General features: G+C 49.1%; 1 protein-coding gene across 4 annotated transcripts in view; it reads left to right on the top strand.

Annotated features, from left to right (window-relative positions):
- HCK (HCK proto-oncogene, Src family tyrosine kinase) overlaps positions 1-22,672 on the top strand; it is a 49,114-nt gene extending 26,442 nt beyond the window's left edge. For 2 of the 4 annotated variants that reach the window (XM_035298138.3, XM_035298137.3), the window contains exons 6-14: positions 2,867-2,970; positions 5,893-6,042; positions 6,418-6,570; positions 8,342-8,521; positions 10,250-10,326; positions 11,861-12,064; positions 15,677-15,830; positions 19,184-19,315; positions 22,148-22,672. In XM_035298138.3, coding sequence (XP_035154029.3) covers positions 2,867-2,970; positions 5,893-6,042; positions 6,418-6,570; positions 8,342-8,521; positions 10,250-10,326; positions 11,861-12,064; positions 15,677-15,830; positions 19,184-19,315; positions 22,148-22,350 — 1,357 coding nt within the window. In that variant the 3' untranslated portion in view covers positions 22,351-22,672. The remainder of the gene's footprint in view (positions 1-2,866; positions 2,971-5,892; positions 6,043-6,417; positions 6,571-8,341; positions 8,522-10,249; positions 10,327-11,860; positions 12,065-15,676; positions 15,831-19,183; positions 19,316-22,147) is intronic. The other 2 variants (XM_008995561.5, XM_035298139.3) reach the window with 1 other exon arrangement.
- Positions 22,673-23,207: the final 535 nt, after the last annotated feature.

The raw sequence follows: 23,207 nt of genomic DNA, 5'->3' as shown, positions 1-23,207 counted from the left end.
GCACACCTGTAGTCTCAGCTACTCAGGGGGCTGAGGCAGAAGAATCACTTGAACCCGGGAGCAGAGGTTGCAGTGAGCCGAGATCATGCCACTGCACTCCAGCCTGGGGGACAAAAGCAATATTTGTCTTAAAACAAACAAACAAAAAATAAGGCCACCCTATTTTAATGTTCATGGAACTGGGGGCTCTTAGCAGCTTCTCTGTCCTGCTTCTGGGCTTTTCCCTGGGTCATCTCATGCTCTGTTTCTGCACTCCAAAACCTGAATGTTTACAGAATCCCTCATGCAGTCCTTGCAGCAATCTTGGAGGAGGCATGGCTGGTATTACTTCTCAAAGGCAACACAATTGCTGAGTGGAAAAGGCAGGGTGTAGACAACATGATTGGGGGTTGTCATTGCAAACCAAGGCAATAACCTCAGACCTGAGCCACACAAGCATCACCTGGATTGGGGCTAACAAGTGATTTCTGAGCCCCACTGTCTGATTCCAAATGTGCATTTCTAACAGGTTCTCGGGTGAGGCGGCAGCAGCTGCTGCTGCTCCAGGGACCCATCTTGGGAACCACTGATCTAAATACATATATCTGGCCGGCGGTGGTGGTTCACACCTGTAGTCCCAGCACTTTGGGAGGCTAAGGCGGGCGAATCACTTGGGGTCAGGAGTTCCAGACCAGCCTGGCCAACATGGTGAAACCCCGTCTCTACTAAAAATACAAAATTAGCTAGGTGTGATGGCAGGTGCCTGTAGTCCCAGCTACTCAGGAGGCTGAGACGAGATTCTCTTGAGCTGGAAGGCAGAGGTTGCAGTGAGCCGAGATCACGCCACTGCGCTCCAGCCTGGACAACAGAGCGAGACTCTGTCTCAAAAATAAATACACTTATCTGTCCCTTTCAGTGCACTCAGGGGCCCTCGTGTCTAAATCAAGAAAATCCCAACAGATGTTGCCTCTAGGGAGCGCAACTGGGACCTTGGGAATGGGGCAGGTTGGAATCTTAGTTTCTCTCACTCCCCCTTGAAATAGGAAAGAGGCAATACTTCCAAATGATTCAAATACAAATGTGGGGAAGCCTGCAGAAGAGAGCGTGAAAAGTCTTCCTCCCACCCTGTCTCCAACCAGCCACTTCCCCTCCTCAAAAGCAACCAGTTTCTCACAAGTCCTCACAGATGCTTCCTCCTTGTATAAGAAAAGACAGCTCTTTGCGCTTATCTCACCCAAGTGGTAGACACCACACACACTGTTCCGTACTCTTGTTTGGACCGTCCACTGCACACCTCCTTCCTTTTTATACCAGAGGGCATCTGTCCTGTAGATGTCCAACAACCATTTAACCTCTGTCCGATGCAGTGGACACAAGTCATTTCCAGTCATGTACTGGAGCCAATCTCCTGGGGGATACGTCACTTCTTCCTTGTGCAAGGTCTATGGGATAACTTCCTAGGAGCAGAATTGTCAGGGATACAGTTCTTACTCTTACATTGTTGAATATTTTACCGTGGCACAAGTCACTTTACAACATAAAAGCACAGAAGGTAGACGGGCCACATAGGATGGTGATTAAGAGCTTTGGTTCTGGAGTTAGGCTGCCTAGCTTCAAATCCTGCCTCTACAACTTCCCAGCTGTGTGACTCTGGGCAAGTTACTTGCCCTCTCTGTTCCTCAATTTCATCATCTATCAAATGGGGCCGGGTGCAGTGGCTTATGCCTGTAACCCCAGTACTTAGGGAGGCTGAGGCTGGGGGATCACTTGAGGTCAGGAGTTCGAGACCAGCCTGGCCAACATGGTAAAATCCCGTGTCTACTAAAAATTCAAAAATTAGCTGGGTGCAGTGGTGCGTGCCTGTAATTCCAGCTACCCAGGAGGCTGAGGCAGGAGAATTGCTTGAACCCGAGAGGCAGAGGTTGCAGTGAGCCAAGATCACACCACTGCACTACAGCCTGGGTAACAGAGCGAGACTCTGTCTCAAAGAAAAAGAAAAAACGGGAATAGTAAAGGTGACAACTCCATAGAGTAGTTGGATGGATTACCAGATAGATGTTCACTTCCTTGCCAGTCAATAACAGAAGAACCAAAGGCCCAAAGAGGAAGGCCGCTTGCTCAAAGTCACACTGCAGGTCTGTGGCAGGGTCAGGGCAGGCTCAGCTCAGGTCTGCGGCTTTTTTCCAACTGCTCCTCACCCTAGTGAAGGTGGGAGTGGATTCGGCTAATGCTGCTTGAACTTTTCCACCCAATACCTCCAATATTCAGGAAGAATGAAGACAAGATCCCAGGGCATGATCCTAAGTATAAAGTTCTTTCCGATCTCACCTTGTAGCTTAGAAGTTCATGCCAATTTTACTTAGATTCAACTCAGTATATGCAGAGGAGGATCCATTGCAAAGCTAACGAAACCCAGGCCCTTCACAGGCTTCCAAGGCCCCAAGAGAGATCTTCAAGAGGTCTTATATGCTTGTGAAATCTGCAAAAGTAAGACATGGACCACAGTTGGTTAAGACTCCTGTCTCTTTCCCCTCTGTCTTCCTGTCCATCTCCCTGTCCTTCACAGCTAGAGGCACTAGAATGACCCATCAGCTCTTTGTACTTGTAATGCGGTATTATTTTTCCTAAAGCAAGTTCCCCCAAATTGCATAGGCTTCAGTCTCAGCAGACAGGATTCACCTCTGGTAAAATGTCTATTTTGATATCAAAAGAATGGCTCCTTTCCCCTCTCTCCCAAAAAAATCCTTGAGTAAAACTGATGCTGCGGGAAGCCAGGCCCTCTGTATCCTAACTTCCCCTGGGTCCCGCATGGCCACAGGCACCCTGTGTAGGCAGGACAGGACTGCCTGTCCTCACGTTCACATCTGTGTCCTCCCTTTTCCGTCAGGTGGTTCTTCAAGGGCATCAGCCGGAAGGACGCAGAGCGCCAGCTCCTGGCTCCCGGCAACATGCTTGGCTCCTTCATGATCCGGGATAGCGAGACCACGAAAGGTGACTTCAGCCTTCCCCGCCTTGTCCTCCCTGCAGAGGTGTGCCAGGTGGGATTGGCCACCACCCTTCCCTTGGAAGATGCCCTGGGAAAGGCTGAACAACCCAGCCGGGTGCTGCAGTGGCCAAGTTTCTCCTGCTCTTGGCTACCCGAGCCCGGAGGGTTGAGGCTCTGTGCCTGGCTTCACCTTTCTTATCCCCCATAGCTGCCAGCTTAAGTCAGTGGAATGAGTGCCATGTGGCTTAGGCCCCGAAAACAAAGAAACATCTGGCTGAAGCTTGATCTTCACTAACTTATTTCTCATTTGTTTTTGTTCTTGTTTTGTTTTGCTTCCTTTGAGACAGGGTCTCACTCTGTTGCCCAGGCTGGAGTGCAGTGGTGCAGTCCCAGCTCACGGCAGCTCTGCATCCTGGGCTCAAACGGTCCTCCCATCTCAGTCTCCCAAGTAGCTGGGACTACAGGCACATGCCACCATGCTGGCTAATCCTTCCTTCCCTCCTTTCTTTCTTTCTTTCTTTTTTTCTTTCTCCTTTCCTTTCTTTTTTGTAGAGATGGGTTTTTGCCATATTGCCTAGGCTAGTCTTGAACTCCTGGGCTCAAGCAATCTGCCTGCCTCAGCCTTCCAAAGGGTTAGGATTACAGGTATGAGCCACCACACCTGGCCTTGTTTTTTTTTGTTTGTTTGTTTTTTTGGGTTTTCTTAATACCCATAATAGATCAAGTGTGGGAGGCCAAGGCAGGAGGATCACTTAAGCCCAGAAGTTCGAGACCAGCCTGGGCAACACAGTGAGACCCATCACTACAAAAAATTTTAAAAATTAGCCAAGCGTGGTGGCTCATACATGTACTCCCCAATACTCGGAAGGGTGAGGCCAGAGGATCGCTTGAGTCCGGTAGTTCAAGGGCCATAAAGGAGCCGCTGCACTCCAGTCTGGGCACCAGAGCAAGACCCTGTCTCTAAAAAAATGAAATAAAATGTCCATTACAATATATCTTATCCACAAGCCTCATTCCTCCTTCCCTCCCTCCATAAGGAAATGAGGTAGGATGAGGTCACCAGAAGAGACTCAAGCCAGCCTTCTCTGGGACCCTGCTGAAAATGCTCCTGGGAAGCTTTTGGAAGTTTTGATGTCAGGTGATCTGCTTCCTGGAACATCTGTGCTGCAAGGGTGGATTCATGCTGGTTGGACGCACAGATGGCAAGACCAGAGCTGGAAAACATCACGTAGCTCAGACTGGCGTCGATTGAGGCTCATTGCCCCAAAGAAATGAACATCAGTAGGATTCTTGTGATATCGGGTTTCATGCTCTGACTGCAACTTTACTAATCATTTAGCTTCACAACTGCTTGACTCAAATAAACCAAGTACATTGTATAAAGTGTGACCTCAGGCCAGGCGCGGTGGCTCACACCTGTAATCCCTGCACTTCGGGAGGCCGAGGCGGGTGGATCACCTGAGATCAGGAGTTGGAGATCAGTCTGGCCAACGTGGCAAAACCCCATCTCTACTAAAAATACAAAAATTAGCTGGGCATGGTGGCAGGCACCTATAATCCCAGCTACTTGGGAGGCTAAGGTAGGAGAAACCCTTGAACCTGGGAGGCAGCGGTTGCAGTGAGTCAAGATTTCATCACTGCACGCCAACCTGGGTGACAGAGTGAGACTCTGCCCCACCCCCCAAAAAAACCAGTTCAACCCCTACCAAATCCTATGACTTTGTACTATTATGGTAGAGAAAACTGAGACAGAGGGGCTAATAACTTGCCCAAGGGCACATAGCTCACAAATGGCAAAACGGTGGTCATGAACTGAAAGACTTAACGTTTTCCTGCTCTGTGATAGTATAGGGTGGTGCAAAAGTAATCTCAGTTTTTGCCACTACTTTCTATGGCAAAAACTGCAATTATTTTGCACCAGCCTAATACGAATGTTAGGGTCCTATTGCTGCTGTAACAAATTAACACAAATTTACGGCTTAAAGCAACACACGTCTGTTCTCAGAATTGTTAGTTCTGGGGTCAGTAGTCTGACCTCACTGGTCTCAAGACGGCAGCAGGGCTGGCTGGTTCCTTCTGGAGGCTTCAGGGGAGAATTCATTTTCTTGCTTTTTTTAGCTTCCAGGAGGCTACAGCATTCCTTGGCTCATGGCCCCTTCCTGGCATCTCTCCAAGCTCTTGTTTCCATCTTCACCTCTCCCACTTTGACCTTCCTACCTCCCTCTAACAAGGATGCAAGTGATTACATTGAGTCTACCTGGATCATCTGGGATAATCCCCCCATCTCCAGACCCTTATCTGAATCACATCTCTAAAGTCCCTTTTACCATGTAAGGTGTCATATTCCCAGGTTCCAGGGTTTAGGGCATGGACATCTCGAGAGACCATTATTCAGCCTACAACAGCACGTTCACATTTCAATAAGGGAACTGGACCTCTGGATTTTTTTCCAGAAAAGTCATAGCCTGAGTTTTTAAGAAAAAGTAAAAAGTATAGTATAGTCTCTTGGCATTTGTGGGATAGATGATAGAAAGATAGACTGATAGAGCAGGAATAATGAAGATGACGATGACAGCCAACATCTGCCGAGTGTTCCAATTCCAACTTGTTTACAGACACGACTTCTTTTAATCCCCAGGCAACGGGATCAGGTAGGGAGGCATGAGAACTATTCCCATTTGACAGATAAGGAAACAGAGGCATAGAGAGGTGACATAGTCACGTGGCCAAGGTCTCACAGGTGAATGAGGTAATGCCTGGATGCGAACCCAGGATGCCTGGCTGCCACAGCCCACTCAGACCCTCGTGCACTTCTGCCCAGGTGACAGGACGGCACCAGCAGTAGCCTTATGAGGTGTCAGAATGCTGACATGAGGTGGCAGGCCCCCAAGATGCCATTCTGAGGGGTTTCTCTTTGGCCAATTCAGGAAGCTACTCTTTGTCCGTGCGAGACTACGACCCTCGGCAGGGAGATACCGTGAAACATTACAAGATCCGGACCCTGGACAATGGGGGCTTCTACATATCCCCCCGAAGCACCTTCACCACCCTACAGGAGCTGGTGGTCCACTACAAGAGTGAGTCCCACCCCAGGGGTTGCATCCACCCCCCACCCCGAGATGGGCCCAGAGGCCCCTAGTTGCAGATGCACTGCGGCCCGAGACCTGCTGTGCCCTTCCTGGCCCTCCCCCAGACAGATAGTTGCTTTGGATGCTTCTGAAGGCTTAGGACTGTTGAGCAGGAGAGTGGGGTGGCCAGGATGTCGAGGTGGCACCCTGTCACACTCTGCTTGCTTGGGAATGTCTCCGATGGTGGCAACCAGGTGGAACTCTGGACAGATACAGGGGGCCGGGCATGGAGGGCTCCGAGGGACAAGTCAAGGGGGCTCTGAGGGGCAACCTCTGGCTGGCTCGGAGCTTGTTGCCCTCAGCTGACCGAGGACTCTCTTCCAGAGGGGAGCGATGGGCTCTGCCAGAAACTGTCGGTGCCCTGCGTGTCTTCCAAGCCCCAGAAGCCTTGGGAGAAAGATGCCTGGGAGATCCCCCGGGAATCCCTCAAGCTGGAGAAGAAACTTGGAGCTGGGCAGTTTGGGGAAGTCTGGATGGGTAAGAACTCAGGGCCAGAGCCCACAGGGCCAGAGGGTGGAGGAGCAGGGAGAGGGAGGTCACTTGCTTCCAGGAACACCTTATGGCAAAGTGGAAATGCTACCCAAGACAGAAGGGGAGACTTAAATCATAACCGGAAAGAGGGAGTTCCCTGATAACAAACCAAATTGTCTTGTTGTGCAAACACTGATTTGCCTTTGAGACCAGTCCTGTAGGGGTCAAAAACTTCCTTATGGGAAGCAGGTGTCATGGATGAGGAGGCCCGCCCTCATATAGAGTGGGGACTGTCCAGCAGTTTGGGATTGAGATAACCAGAGACCTCTTTGGATGATGAAAAGTAAAAATGGGGAAACGAAGCTTGGAGATTTCCAGGCGACTGATGAACAGGATATTCTGAGCACCTACTATGTGCCCAGCACTATGTTAAGATCTTGTGGGAAAACCAGAAAGGCATATCTCACCCCTCCTGATTTTCCCCAAGAACTTAAGAACAACATTGCCTGCTTTGCAGGGGTGTGGGGTAGATGCAGTGCCCAGCCCGGTGTGGGGCACCCTGCTGTGTGAATACTTCACTGCATTCCAAATGGGAGCGAAGACAGCTTACAGGGATGCAAACAATGCAGCCAGATAAAAATTAGTTTAAAAACCATGTATTTCAACTGTATTTACTGAGATACTGCTATGTGCAAGGCTGGGCAATCCCCTCCGGTGGCTCATGCCTGTAATCCCAGCACTTTGGGAAGCCGAAGGGAGTGGATCACTTGAGGTCAGCTGTTCAAGACAAACCTGGCCAATATGGTGAAGTCCTGTCTCTACTAAAAATACAAAAATTAGCTGGGTGTGGTGGCGGGAACCTGTTATCCCAGGTACTTGGGAGGCTGAGGCAGGAGAATCGCTTGAACCCGGGAGATGGAGGTTGCAAGCAGCTGAGATCACATCACTGCACTCCAGCCTGGGGGATAGAGTGAGACTCTATCTGAGAAATAATAATAACATCAAAAAGAATTTGGCAAAAGGGGAAATATGGAGAGGAAGGTAAGACAGATCTGAGTGCTGAGATTAGAAAGCCAAAAATATCATATAAGGCCCTAGACTCCTACTACCGGAAGCCCACAGTTCTGGATTGGAGCTTCCTGGAAGCCAAGGCAAAATGGAAAGCCAAGCCATTATGAAATTGACAAGACCCACCAAATGAAGCAGGGTGGGATGAGGTGAGGGAACAGCATGTGCCAAATCCCTGTGGTGGGAGGGGACTTGGGTGCTTGAGGGACTGGGTGACCTGGAGGGTGACTGGCACATAAAAGGCAAGTCGAGCTTAGTGGCTGATGAGGCTGGGGAGGTGGATGAGGCTGGGCCATGCAGGGCCGGGGGATCATCGTAAGTCTGGCATTTATTTAAGAGCAGTGTTAAGATGAAAGTGGGTAGTGTATGTGTGTGACATAACCTGAGTGGCATTGTAAAGTTATTTTTAAATCCTTGCAAAAGCACTTCAAAGGCAGGGCTTACCATTTCCACTTTGCAGATGAGGAAGCCACAGCTCAGAGAGGTTAAGTGACTTGCCCTAGTGTGCACAGCTGGGAAGTGGTGAACCTGCCTTTCAACCCACATTTGTCTGAGGCCTAAGCGCATGCATGACTTCACTTCCCTCTCTGAGAGTTGAGATGAGCAGGAAAGGCTTTCTGGAGGAGGCGGGTCTGCAGCTGGGCCTTCTCGGATGGTACGGGAGACCAGTGAGCTCTGACCACCTTCCCTGCTCTCTGTTCCCCTCCAGCCATCTACAACAAGCACACCAAGGTGGCAGTGAAGACGATGAAGCCAGGGAGCATGTCGGTGGAGGCCTTCCTGGCAGAGGCCAATGTGATGAAAACTCTGCAGCATGACAAGCTGGTCAAACTTCATGCGGTGGTCACCACGGAGCCCATCTACATCATCACGGAGTTCATGGCCAAAGGTGCTGCATGCTGGGGCTGCGGGTGCAGGCTATGGCCTATACTGGTCAATTCTGTGAGTTCAAGGGCTGCTTGGACATGGTTCTTGCCCTTGAGATGGCCCCACTCTGGCCAGGAGTACTCAAGTACTCATTGAGATTCTATGTGCAACCATCCAGCCCTCCTGGTTAGTGGGGTGAGATCATGTTAAGGGGCCACCAAGGGGAACGGGGAACATGGGGCTCCCAGGAAAAGGGAATGGGGCCAGAATACTCCTGGGTGATGGGAGAGGGGGCTTGTGGTTCACAATGAGCCTTAGAGGCCTGGGTGGCACTCTCCCACATCAGCCACCTTCCCCATACGTGCCAACGCCCTGGGAGAGGGAAGCTGGCAAAGCAGCAGTTCTGCCCCCACCCCGCCCTGCCACAACTCAGGATTTCTTGAGGAATTTTTTTAGGCCACCGTTTCACAACCGTTTTCAAACCCTGACCATTTTTTGTTTGTTTTTTAGGGACAGGGTCTTGCTCTGTCACTCAGGCTGGAGTGCAATGGCGCAATCATAACTCCCGGGTTCAAGTGATCCTCCCATCCCAACCCCCCAAGCAGCTGGGACCACAGGCCCATGCCACCACACCCGGCTAATTTTATTTATTTATTTACTTATTTATTCTTAGAGAGAGGGTTGCCCTCTGCCTGCCCAGGCTGGAGTGCAGTGGCGTGATCATAGTTCACTGCAGCCTCAAACTCTGAGGCTCCAGGGATCCTCCTGACTTAGTCTCCCCAGTAGCTGGGACTACAGGCATGCACTACCGCACCTAGCTAATTTCTAAAATTTTTTTCTGGAGACAGGGTCTTGCCATCTTACCCCAGTTGGTCTCAAACTCCTGGGCTCAAGTAATCCTCCCAAAGCTCTGGGATTACAAGCATGAACCACTGAGCCTGGCCTAACATACGTATTTATAAATTTCTTCTAGTGATTTGGTCTTGCTATGTTGCCCAGGCTGGCCTCAAACTCTTGGCCTCAGGTGATCCTCTCACCTCAGCCTCTTAAAGTACTGGGATTACAGGCATGAGCCCCATGCCTAGCCACTCTGCCCATTTTTGGATAAACAGAATCATCTCATACAATCCCATTTAGTCTGATTTGAAACCTCCAGCCTTTATCATTTCAACTATGCAATTATGCCAGTCCTGTGAAGCATGATCCCAGCCATCCAGGCTCAGGGGCTGTCTCAGTCACAGAACCCATCTAGCAATCAAAAACTCAAATTCTCTTTCTCAAACACTAGAAATTGCAAACAAAAAAAAATTTTTTTTTTTTTTTTTGAGACAGAGTTTTGCTCTTGTTGCCCAGGCTGGAGTGCAGTGGTGCAGTCTCAGCTCACTGTAACCTCCATCTCCTGGGTTCAGGTGATTCTCCCGCCTCAGCCTCCCGAGTAGCTGGGTTTACAGGCATGCGCCATGATACCTGGCTAATTTTGTATTTTTAGTAGAGATGTGGCTTCTCCATACTGGTCAGGCTGGTCTCGAACTCCCAACTTCAGGTGATCGACCCGCCTCATCCTCCCAAAATGCTGGGATTACAAGCATGAGCCACTGCACCCGGCCACAAACAAATAATTTTTATTTAAATCTACTACTATGAAAAATCTTGACCACTCGCTAAAGTATTAGATTGGTGCAAAAGTAATTGTGTCTTTTGCCATTAAATAATAAGAGTAGCAAACCTTCCTCCTCTCTCCCCCATATAGGAAGCCTGCTGGATTTTCTGAAAAGTGATGAGGGCAGCAAGCAGCCCTTGCCAAAACTCATTGACTTCTCAGCCCAGGTGAGAGCCTCATGAGGAAACGGGGAAGGGAGACAGGGATTCAAGTTTTTATTTGCCAAATGTTTACTGACCATGTGCTATGATGATAGCAGTAATCATAATGGGTAAAATGTATTGAGTGCTCAGTATTAAACTATGCTTTCTGCATGTATATAATTACACGTGCACTCATTCATTTAATCACCATGTAAGCTTTATAGGCTGGGATTCTTGTTATCTATTTTGGTGTAACAAACCATCCCAAGTCCTACTAGCTTGAAACAACAGCAATTATTATTTTTCATGATCCTGTGGGTTGCCTGGGTTCAGCTGGTCGGTTCTTCTGCTCGTTGTTGTAAAGTGAGGTGCGGATGCATCCTGTTGGCACTTGCCCAGGCTAGAATGTCCAAGACATGGCTCAGCCTCCACATGGCCCCTCACCACCCAATCACCCAGGCTGAGCTTCTTCATGGCGCAGCAGCTTGGTTCCAAAATGAAGCGGGACAAGGGCCAAGCCCTCATGAGCAGATTCTCATTAAGCCTCTGGCTGCATCAGGCTTGCTAATGGCCCATTGGCCAAGTCACATGGCTATGCCCAGAATCAGTGTGGGAGGGGAATGACCAAGAGCACAAATCCCAGGGACCCCCCCCCCAATGTAACAGTCTGATCATAGGGAGGTAATTATCATCCCATTTTACAGAATAGAAAATTGAGGCATAGAGCAGAAGTAAAGTACAGATGAGGAAACTGAGGCCCAGTGTGGTTAAGTGGCTTGCATAAGTTACTGTGCTAATTATGGGGGATATAGCAGGGAACAAAATGAAAATGTTCCTGTCCTAATAGAATTCACAGTCCAGATGGGAAGAAAGGTATTAAATAACCGAATCTCTTAGGGAGCATGACCTGAGGGGCCTTGACTGAGTCAGACAATTACAGTATCCAACACAGTAAATAATGTTTGCAAATCGCAGAAACACTGCTCAAAACCTCATTTTCTTTCTCATGTTTCCCTCGCCCCTTGCAGCTCCTCTCATCCCCAGCCTGAGCAGATTTTTTGACTTCTGTCCTCTCTCATGTTCTCTCCAATGTGTGGGAAAACAGAGTGTGAGGACGGGGTGTTATTGGAGTGCATAGTTAGAGCATTTAGCAATCACAGAATGCTTCCTGGAGGAAGTGGCCTTTAGGCTGAGTCTGAGGGATGAGTAGAAGTTCAGTAGATGAAGAGAAAAGGGAAGGGTCTTCTAGACAAAAGAAACAGCCTATGCAAAAGTAGGTAAAGGAGTTTAGCCTACTTGGCAGGAGCCCAGGGGGTGGTGGGAGTTGAGTGAGACCCAGCCTGGGCCTTAGCTGGGCCTCCTGCAGATGCCAAGGGCAGGGCTCATTTGAGTATGTAAATTCCAGGGGCCCAGAGGACACCACAAGGTGTAACAAAAGACTACTTTCAGAGCCTGGAATGCCAGAGGGATATGGAAATATGTTTTCACTCCAGTGGGCCCAGTCTCCTGGGAGACAATAGACTGATCTGTTGCTAAATTATCATCTCCAAACTCGCAGAAACCCTGCTGGGCAGCAGTCACGGACCAGGGCAAGAGCCACTCTCCCTGTTTCACAAAAGGGAAACAAACCAAGGAAGGAAAGAGGTTCTGGGCCTTCATCTGTCCAGAAGCAGAGGTAGACTCAGAGCCCAGGGGAAGAAAGGAGCCCACCTGGGGCCTTGGTCCTCACCTCCAGACTCGGAGAGGCAGCTTGGAGCAGCAGGTGGGTTCCCCAGCCTGTCACCACCAACTGGCTATTGACGTCCAACCCACTTTGGGTCTCAGTCTCCCCATTTGTCAAATGAGGGAACTGGACCACAATGTGGGTTTTTTGTTTTTTTTTTTTTTTGGTAGTCACAGCTGCGTTGGCCAAATGAAATGGTGTGCAGTAACTGAGTAAATACAAACAGGCCAAAACAGGGCTGCTCTGACCAAAGCAGGGTGAGGGGCTTATCTGTGGCCTTTCTTTTGTCTCCCCCGCCCCCATATAACCTTGAGGCATCCATAGGATTCATTTTGAAGAGCTCTACAGGTCTTTCCAGGTCTGATGCTGTGACACCCCGATACTCTTGGAAGCAAACCCAGTTCCAATGCCCAACCTCATGGCACCCTGTCTGGGGATCATTAAAATCTCACCACCTTATCAACCCCCAGTGCTGACACCTGGGCTCAATAAACCTACTCATTACTCATTCAGTCAGCAAACCCTTGAGAGGCAGCACTACTAACATCTGGGCTTAGGAGTCACATTGAGTTTTGTTTTGATCTCAGCTCTGCCTGTGTAGCTTCGAGCAAGTAGCTTAACCTCTCTGAGTGCCACTTTCCCCCACTGAGAGCACCAGGAGCCACTATTGAAATATATACTTCACTATGTGCTAGACACTCCACTAAGCCCTTGATGTAGGCTTAGGGGATTAATCTTCACTTGACCCCTTGGAACCGGGTGCTATTACAGAGAAGAAAGTGAGGTACAGAGAGATGACACAATTTGCTTGACATCACAGAGCTGCAGCACGCAAGCTGAGCTGGTCCAGCTCCAGAGCCATTTAGTCAATACCCTCTGCTGTCTCCTGAGTGGGGTGTCAGCCCCAGTCCATTGAGCTCCTGTGAAAATCAGTGGTATGAGCATCTGCCAGTGGGGATCAAACAGCGGTAACTCCTGGCATTAGAGCTTGTTCCAGAAGAAAAGCCAGGCAAAAGGGTTGGGCAGAGTAACAGGCCAGTGCACAGACCCCAGGCGGCGCTTTTGGAGTTTCAGCCCGGGCTCCGCAACTTGCAAGCTGTGTAAGCTGGGGCCACTTACCTATTTCTCTGGGCTTCAGTTTTCTTATCTGTGGAAAGGGGGCTGACAGCAAAAGTGCCTCCTCCAAAGCACAAGGTACATGTCACTTAAGTATTTAAGTATCATCCTGTAAACAAGCTATGATGTCTGTTAATCGTTCGTCTAAGGACTCATAAATTTCCCACACTCCCAGGATCAAGATTCTGTCTCTCACTTCCTCCTGGCAACCTCATCCCTATCTCGTCCCTACCTCCTACGACTCCAAACAAAATCAGTCTCTTCCAAGCTTTTACTGAAAAGTCTGGGTCTCCCTTAGAGACCCAGGGAGGCTCAGGCCTGTAATCCCAGCGCTTCGGGAGGCTGCGGTGAGAGGACCGTTTGAGCTCAGCCTGGGCAACACAGGGGCCCAGGAGGCAGAGATTGCAATGAGCTGTGATCCCACCACTGCACTCCAACCTAGGTGACAGAGCAAGAGCCAGTCAAAAAAAAAAAAAAAAAAAGCCTGGATCTCCATTCTAACTGCCTCAGGTGCCCCCTGCTGTCCACTCCCTGCAAGTGCGCCACTCACTTGACTCAGTCGCTGGGAGGCCAGCTGGTGGTGCTTTGATTGGTCTGTCTAGTCTAGTCAGACGCTCTCGCTTCCAGAGTAATTTCATCAAACTGCACCCAGCTGCAGTCCGACTGGAGTGCTGGGTTATTTAGAGGCAACAGGAAGCACTAGATTGGGAATGCTCAGACTGGCTTGAGCCTGACATTCAGAATGTTTCTGGTGGTGTGAGCTGGAACGAGTGTTTCCATGTCTGTAAAACAGAGATCAGATCATGATCATTCCTGCCTCAAATTGCTTGTCGCCCAGTTTGTCAGCCAAAAGTGCTGCTTTCTGGGCATCTGAGGGTTCATCTTCAACCTCTTTTGTCCACACCCTTGTAAGTAAAAATGACTGTGAGATATAATCCCTGTGTTTTCATCAAAGGCTTCTAGGGCCCCCAGTGTGAATAAGAATCCTCCATGCAGTCTGTTTCACTCGGCAGCCATGGTGATCTTTAAATGTACATCAGAACATGTCACACTCCTGCCTGAAGGCCTCGAATATCTCCCCATCACGCTCAGAATAAAATCCACCCTCCTGTCCTGGCCGACAAGGCTGTTCATGATTATGGCCTCCCTTCCAACTTCAGCTCTCCCCACTTTCTCTGTGGCATCTTCTGCTCGCCACACTGGCCTCTGTGCTGTTCCACAAACACCCAAGCTCTTTCCTACCTCTAGGCCTTTGCACCTGATGTTCTCTCTGCCTAGAATATTCTTATGTGACACACTTATTATTATCATCATTCCTATCTTTGCTAAAATCTCACCCCCTCAAAGCAGGTTTCCCTGAACACCCAATCTGAAAAAGCCCTCTACGGGTCATCTTTTGTTACTCTGTTTTATCTTTTTTTTTTTCTTTTTTGAGACAGAGTCTTGTTCTGTCACCCAAGCTGCAGTGGCATGATCTCGGCTCACTGCAGCCTCTGCCTCCCAGGTTCAAGCAATTCTCATGCCTCCACCTCCTGAGCAGCTGGGATTAGAGGCGTGCACCACCACGCTCATCTTCCTTTTGAATTTTTAGTAGAGACAGGTTTTGTCATATTAGCCAGGCTGGTCTTGAACTCCCGGCCTCAAGTGGTCTACCCACTTCGTCCTCCCAAAGTGCTGGGATTACAGGTGTGAGCCACCACGCCCGGCCTGTTTTATCTTTTCTTTATGGGACTTTCTACCTGCAGCAGTTTTGCCTGGCTCACCACCTGTTCAAGCAACATGTCTGGCACCCACAAGACAATCAGTAGATTTCTGTTGAGTAAATAAGTGAATTTTCCCTACCCAGGGCTGGGGCATGAGAAAGATATAAGAGGTATAGCAGAATATGACATGAGCCTAGATAGTCCCCAGAAAGAGGGTTGAAGATGAAAGCTCTTCATAGTGTTCTAGAATTTGTGTGTGTGTGTCTGTGTGTGTGCGTGTGTGTGTGTCTGTGTGTGTGTCTGTGTGTGTGTGCGTGTGTGTGTGTCTGTGTGTGTGTCTGTGTGTGTGCGTGTGTGCGTGTGTCTGTGTGTGTGCGTGTGTGTGCGTGTGTCTGTGTGTGTGCGCGTGTGTGCGCGCGTGTGTGTCTGTGTGTGTGTCTGTGAGTGTGTGTGTCTGTGTGTGTGTGTCTGTGTGCGTGTGTGTGTCTGTGTGTGTGTGCATGTGTGTGTGTGTGTGTGTGTGTGTGTGTGTGTGTGTTCCTGGAGGAATAGGTCCTGGAGAAATAGTCCCATTGCTTTTTCCTTGAGAACACTTCAAAGTGCTCTCTGGAAGTCTTGGAAATCTAGGGAATCCCCCAAAGTGACCCAGGCCTTAGGGATCCCCACAACCTGAATGCCAGCCTGAGCCCCAGGGCCCTCCCAACAAAAGAGTGAGGGCTGGTGCAGACATTTCCCATTTTCTTCCACTTGAACACCTCTCTGCTGCTTTTGGGTGGGGCCCTCTTGGCATAGGCGAGGTCTGAGGACAAAAGAGTCTCTGTTTGGGGTGCAGATTGCAGAAGGCATGGCCTTCATCGAGCAGAGGAACTACATCCACCGAGACCTCCGAGCCGCCAACATCTTGGTGTCTGCCTCCCTGGTGTGTAAGATTGCCGACTTTGGCCTGGCCCGGATCATCGAGGACAATGAGTACACGGCTCGGGAAGGTAGGGACGCTGCCAAGCAGGCCCACATTGCCCATTTGGATGGTTGTGACTGTTGAGAGTTGATATGTGTGAGAGTGATTGGCAAAACGCAAGGGTCTGCCCCAGTCTTAGCTGTGCGTTCTTGAGCTCGGTGGATACTTCTGGATAGTGTCCTGGACTTCAGAGTCTCACCCAGAGACTTTGAGAAGGAGATTTTAGATCAGATGGAGAAGTACTGAGAGATTTTAGAGGGAGTTAGGCAATATATGTTGAAATTAAGGGTAAGAGCAGCTTTGTGCATAACAGACAAAAATAGGGCCGATATCCAAATGTCCATAGCGGGAGGATGGATGTATACATTGTGGTTTATTCACAAAATATAATACCATGCAGTGATGCAAAAGTACAAACCGGCCAGGCTCAGTGACTCGTGCCTGTAATCCCAGCCCTTTAGGAGGCAGGAGGATTGCTTGAGCCCAGGAGCTCAAAACCAGCCTGGGCAACACAGGAGACCTAGTCTCTACAAAAATTTTAAAAATTAGCCAGGCATGGTGGCACGTGCCTATGGTCATAGCTACTCAGGGGGTTAGGGTGAGAGAGTTATTTGAGTCTAGAAAGTTGAGGCTGCAGTAAGCTGTGATTGTGCCACTGTACCCAGCTTGGTGGACAGAGCAAGACATTGTCTTAAAAAAAAAAAAAAAAGAGACTGGGCACGGTGGCTCACGCCTGTAATCCCAGCACTTTGGGAGGTCAAGGCAGGCAGATCATGAGGTCAGGAGTTCCAGACTAGCCTGACCAACATAGTGAAACTCTGTCTCTACTAAAAATACAAAAATTAGCCTGGTGCCTTAAAGAAAGAAACAAAAAAAAAGCACAAACCAATGCTAAATGCACCAAAATGGGTAATTCTCACCGGTATATCAAAATGAAAGAAATTAGACCAAAAAAGAGAAGATGCCAATTGGTTTCATTTTTGTAAAATTCAAAAAGAGACAAAACTTGTATATGGACGTTCATGGAAGCATTCTTCCTAATAGCCAAAAGATGGAAACAACCCTCTTTAATGTCCACAGACTGATGGATGAACAGATAAACAAAATGTGGTATATTCATACAATAGAATATTATCTGGCCACAAAATAGAATGAAATGCTATGTCAGGCTGGCACACAGATGACCCTTGAAAACATTATGTTAAGGGAAAGCCAACATGAAGACCACATACTGTTTAATTCCTCTTCTGTGAAATGTCCAGAACAGGCCATCTTTTTTTTTTTTTTTTTTTTTTTGAGACATAGTCTTGATCTGTCACCCAGGCTGGAGTGTATTAGCATGATCTCAGCTCACTATAACCTCTGCCTCCCAGGTTCAATTCTTGTGCCTCAACCTCCTGAGTAGTTGGGATTACAGGCACATATCACCACACCTAGCTAATTTTTGTATTTTTAGTAGAGACGAGGTTTCACCACGTTGGCCAGGCTGGCCTCAAACTCCTGACGTCAAGCCTCCCAAAGTGCTAGGATTACAGGCGTGAGCCACCACGCCCAGCCCAAAACAGACAAATCTAAAGAGAGAGAAAGTAGACGAGTGGTGGCTACAGCTGGTGGTGGGGAATAAGGAGAAATGGGGAGTGACTTCTGTGGGATTTTTGCAGGGAAATGTGATGAAAATATTCTGAAATCCATAACTTTGTGACTATTCTAAAAGCCATGGAATTATGCACTTTAAATGGGTGAAATGTATGGTCTGTGAATTCTAGCTCAATCACGCTGTTAAAGAAACGGGCAAAATGTATTTATAGCACAGAGGTCAGAATCGCAGTCACCTTTATTTTCTGTTAGCTTACTTTTTATTTACTTATTTTTTTGAGACAGTCTTGCTCTGTTTCCCAGGCTGGAGTGCATTGGCTTGATCTCGGCTCACTGCAAACTCCACCTCCTGGGTTCAAGCAACTGTCCTGCCTCAGCCTCCTAAGCAGGTGGGATCATAATCACACTCCATTATGCCTGGCTAGTTTTTATTTCTAGCAGAGAGGGGTTTTCACTATGTTGGCCAGGCTGGTCTCAAACTCCTGACCTCAAGTGATCCACCTGCTTGGGCCTCCTGAAGTGCTGGGATTACAGGCATGAGCCACCACACCAGGCCTATTTATTTTTTGAAGAGACAGGTGCTTGCTCTGTGCCCAGGCTGTAGTGGAGGAGTATGATCATAGCTCACTGAAGCCTCTGACTCCTGGTCTCAAGCAATCCTCCAGCCTCAGCCTCCTGTGTGCCTGAAACTACACCCACCTCGGTCTCCCAAAGTGCTGGGATTACAGGTAAGAGCCAGGGTGCCCAGCCCTTCATATTCCTTTTCTATAAAAAAGGAAGTCCTTGGCTCATGCCTGTAATCCCAGCACTTTGGGAGGCCGAAGTGGGTGGATCACGAGGTCAAGAGATCGAGACCATCCTGGTCAACATGGTGAAACCCCGTCTCTACTAAAAATACAAAAAATTAGCTGGACATGGTGGCGCGTGCCTGTAATCCCAGCTACTCAAGAGGCTGAGGCAGGAGAATTGCCTGAACCCAGGAGGCGGAGGTTACGGTGAGCCGAGATCGTTCCATTGCACTGCAGCCTGGGTAACAAGAGTGAAACTCCGTCTCAAAAAAAAAAAAAGGAAGCCTTGTCATGACCCACTGGTCAAAAAAGCCTGGCCAGGTTTTTTGTTTGTTTTTGTTTTGAAATTAGCTGGGCATAGTGGTGCACACCTCTAGCCCCAGCTGCTTGAGAGGCTGAGGCAGGAGGATAGCTTGAGGCCAGGAATTCAAGGCTGTAGTGACCTATGATTGTGCCACTGTGCTCCAGCCTGGGCAATAGAGTAAGACCCTGTCTCTAAAAGAAAAAAAAATTGAAAAGGCTAACTAAACCCGTGTCAGATTATGTGGGAGGAGGGAAGTGGGAGACACACAGTGACTGGTGGGAACCTCATGGGCTGAAAGTCAGAATCCTCCTTCCCCTATCGCCCGGGGTCAGAGGACTGAGGCATTGGACTCAGGATCCCCTGAAGTCCTTCTGTCCACTAAGATCTGTGACCTCTGGGACTCCACTCTTCGGAGTTGTAGTTTCCTGGGGTATCAGCTGATCAACAAGGAGGGCTCTAGAGAGTGAACTTCCACGCCACACCCCAGATCCCTCTCGCACTCCTCCTTGTCTAGCCATCTGTCCTCAGGATGGATGTCCCTTGCTTCCAGGGAGGCCACCTAACAGGGAAATTGCAGTTTTGCAGGGGCAGATGTTGGCAGCTGTTGCCTTTGCCTGTTCCCCCACCTTAGCAGGGTCCCAAACCTCACTGCTCCCCAGCCTTCCCCTGACTCGGCTCTGCTCCATCCTACAGGGGCCAAGTTCCCCATCAAATGGACAGCTCCTGAGGCCATCAACTTTGGCTCCTTCACCATCAAGTCAGACGTCTGGTCCTTTGGTGTCCTGCTGATGGAGATTGTCACCTATGGCCGGATCCCTTACCCAGGTAGGGAAGGGGCATCAGCTCGGGGCTGCTTTCAGGGCCCAGCCTGGCAATGGGTTCATCTCATCAATGTGCCCATTCAAATTGAGTTCTTGATCCTCACCCACAACTTTACCTCACCTTTCCTGTCTTAGTTAAAGGCACCACCATCCATTCAGTGTCTTAAGCCTGAAATCTGGGGGCTTCCTTGGCCCTTCCTTCTCTCTCACCCCTGTTACTTTTCTTTTTTTTTTCTTTTTTGAGACAGAGTCTCACCCTTGTTGCCCAGGCTGGAATGCAATGGCACAATCTCAGCTCACTGCAACCTCTGCCTTCTTGGTTCAAACGACTCTCCTGCCTCAGCCTCCTGAGTAACTGGGATTATAGGTGCCCACCACCATGCCCAGCTAATTTTTCTGTTTTTAGTAGAGACAGGGTTTCACCATGTTGGCCAGGCTGGTCTCGAACTCCTGACCTCAGGTGATCCACCTGCCTCAGCCTCCCAAAGTGCTGGGATTACAGGCATGAGCCACCATGCCTGGCTTCACCCCTATGACATCTGAGCAGCCACGAGGTTTTGGCTACTTGACTCCAAAACATATCCCAAGTCTCACCACTTTGAACCCCGAGTCTCCACTGCATCCAGGCCAGCATCGTCTCCCATGGATGGCACAGCGGCCTCCTCATCAGTCTCACTGCTTTCTCCCCACTCATCCTACAGCCTATTCTCCACTTGCAGCCAGAAGGATAATTCTAAACTGTGAATCAGATCTTGTCCTTTCTCCACGCTCTTTTTTCTTTCTTTCTTTTTCAGACAAGGTCTCACTCTGTCGCCCAGGCTGGAGTGCAGCAGTGCAATCATAGCTCACTGCAGCCTCAACTTCCTAGGCTCAAGTGATCCTCCCTCTTCAGCCTCCCGAGTATCTGGGACCACTGGCACAAGCCACCATGCCTGGCTATTTGTTTTATATGTATTTTTTGTAAAGACTTGGTCTCACTATGTTGCCCAGCCTGGTCTCAAACTTCCAGGCTCAAACAATCCTCCAGCCTTGGCCTCCCAAAATGCTGGGATTATACACAGACACACACCCCACCATGCCCAGCTAATTTTTTAAATTTTTTGAGAGACGAGGTGTTGCTATTTTGCTGGGCTGGTGATTTCCATTTTTAAGTGATGCTTTAGCTCAGCGTGAAGCGTGAATGGGAAGGAAGGGGAACAGGGTGGCAGCCCATGAGGAGGCCACAGCAGCGGCCCAGGCATAGGATGGTGGATTCGTGACAAGCATACATTGAAGAACTGGTGCTACGTTTCAAAAGAAGGAAAGATCTGATTTGCTGACTTAGGAGGTGAGGGAGAGAGAATCAAAGATGATTACCCTGGCTTTGCACCACAGGGTGGGTGATGGTCTAGGGATAGAAATTTGGGAGATCTGGCAGGGTGCGGTGGCTGATGTCTATAATCCCAGCACTTTGGGAGGCCGAGGCGGGTGGATCACGAAGTCAGAAGTTCAAGACCAGACTGGCCAACATGGTGAAACCCCGACTCTACTTTAAAAAAAACACAAAAATTAGCTGGGCATGGTGGCTCGTGCCTGTAATTCCAGCTACTTGGGAGGCTGAGATAGGAGAATTGCTTGAACCAGGACCCGGGAGGCGGATGTTGCAGTGAGCCGAGATTGCACCACTGCACTCCAGCCTGGGCTACAGAGCAAGATTCCATCTCAAAAAAATAAAAGAAAAGAAAGAAATTGGAGAGCTCCATTTTAACCCTCTTAAATTTGAGATGACTTAAGTATAGAGACATACAAGTAAAGGAAGCACTTGAGTTCATTTATTTACAGCAGTAGGGGTCAGAATTGCAGTCACCTTTATTTTCTGATGCTTTGCTTTTTATTTATTTATTTATTTGAGATGGAGTCTTGCTCTGTTGCCCAGGCTGGAGTATACTGGCATGATCTCAGCTCATTGCAACCTCCACCTCCTGGGTTCAAGTGACTGTCCTGCCTCAGCCTCCGGAGCAGCTGGGATTACAAGTGTGCACCATCACACGTGGCTAGTTTTTGTATTTTTAGTAGAGAGGGGGTTTCACTATGTTGGCCAGGCTGGTCTTGAACTCCTGATCTCAAGTGATCCACACAGCTGGGCCTCCTGAGTTTGGAGTTTGAAACTAATAATATAAAATTGGGGATCATGGACATTGAATAGCTATTCTTATGAATAATAAAAACTTAAATTGAACAAGAAAATGGTCCCACCCACAGGGTGACACTGAATCTGGCCACCTGACTGCTTTGTCCTGAGAGGGCACTAGGCAGAACCAGACAACACACTGTAGATGCCAAATCCAGAAGGATGTGTTCTGCTACAAGCCACAAAATGACAGACTAAGAGTAACTGAAACAGAGCAAGCTATTACTCCCCCTCTGGCACTGGTGACTGGTTAGTTCAGCGGCTCAGCAGGACTGAGTCGGGACTCTGGGTTCCTGTCTCTGTGTTGATGTTCTCCGTGTGGTAAGATGGTGGTTGCAGCTCCGAGTATCATAAGTATCTCACAGTGTCCAAAGGAAGAGACGAAGGGTGTGTTCTCTAAAGACTGTCCTCTAAGTGGGAGGAAAACCTTTCCTGGCCTCTCCCAGCAGACCTCCCTGTCAGCTCCCATTGGCCAAAACCATGTCCCGGGCCCATGTCCTAGCTGCAAGTGAAGCTGGAGGAGGAAGTCTCTGGCTTCACAGTGGGAGGGGCTCAGCTTGCAAGGTGAGGTGGGGAGTGACAGCTGCTGGCGAGGCCACAGGGCCTGGCACCTCTGGGATCTCGTTTCCAAACTGCTTCCTTTTTACTTCCATGTCTCCTTTTCAGGGATGTCAAACCCTGAAGTGATCCGAGCTCTGGAGCGTGGATACCGGATGCCCCGCCCAGAGCACTGCCCAGAGGAGCTCTACAGCATCATGACGCGCTGCTGGAAGAACCGTCCGGAGGAGCGGCCGACCTTTGAATACATCCAGAGTGTGCTGGATGACTTCTACACGGCCACAGAGAGCCAGTACCAACAGCAGCCATGATGGGCAGGACCAGGGCAGGGCCAGGCACCCAGGTGGTGGCTGCAAGGTGGCTCCAGCACCACCCACCAGGGCCCAGGCTCCCTTCCTACTCCCAGACACCCACCCTTGCTTCAGCCACAGTTTCCTCATCTGTCCAGTGGGTAGGTTGGACTGGAAAATCTCTTCTTGACTCTAGCAATCCATAATCTGACATTGTCAGGAAGCCCCACACTTGATATTTCTGTTTCCTGGAATGGTTGGATTTCAGTTACAGCTGTGGTTTGGATGGGAAACTTTCAAAATAGTGAAATGAATATTTAAATAAAAGATATAAATGCCAAAATCTTTACCCAAAGGTTGGTTTTCCTGTCCTTCCAATTCCTAAATATCTATGTGCCTTCTTGCTGTATGACAAGTCAGAAAGTGTGAAGGACTCTCCCAGGGACCAGAAGTACAAAGGCAAGTGGGGTTCAGGCTGGGTGCTGTGGCTCTGACCTGTAACACCAGTGCTTTGGGACACCGAGTTGCTGGGGGGTGCTTGAGCCCAGGAGGTCGAGGCTGCAGTGAACTCTGATCGTGCCACTGCACTCCAGCCTGAGTGACAGAGTGAGACCCTGTTTCAAAAACAAAAAAAAGAAAGAAAGAGAAAAAGGAGAGAAAACTGGGGTTCAATGTGTGAAGTTTTCTAACTGCCCTAAAATAGTTGCTGGCTGGTATTAGTTTCCTCTTGTTCCTGTAACGAATTACCACACACTTGGTAGCTTAAGGCAACACAAATGTATAACCTTACTGGGCCGGGCACAGTGGCTCATGCCTGTAATACCAGCACGTTGGGAGACTGAGGCAGGCGGATTATTTGAGGTCAGGAGTTCGAGACC

Source organism: Callithrix jacchus, chromosome 5 (genome assembly GCF_049354715.1).
Source record: "Callithrix jacchus isolate 240 chromosome 5, calJac240_pri, whole genome shotgun sequence".
NCBI classification, from domain to species: domain Eukaryota; kingdom Metazoa; phylum Chordata; class Mammalia; order Primates; family Cebidae; genus Callithrix; species Callithrix jacchus.
The sequence above is the reverse complement of the archived record's forward strand: the minus strand, read 5'-3'. Positions and strand labels throughout refer to the sequence as shown.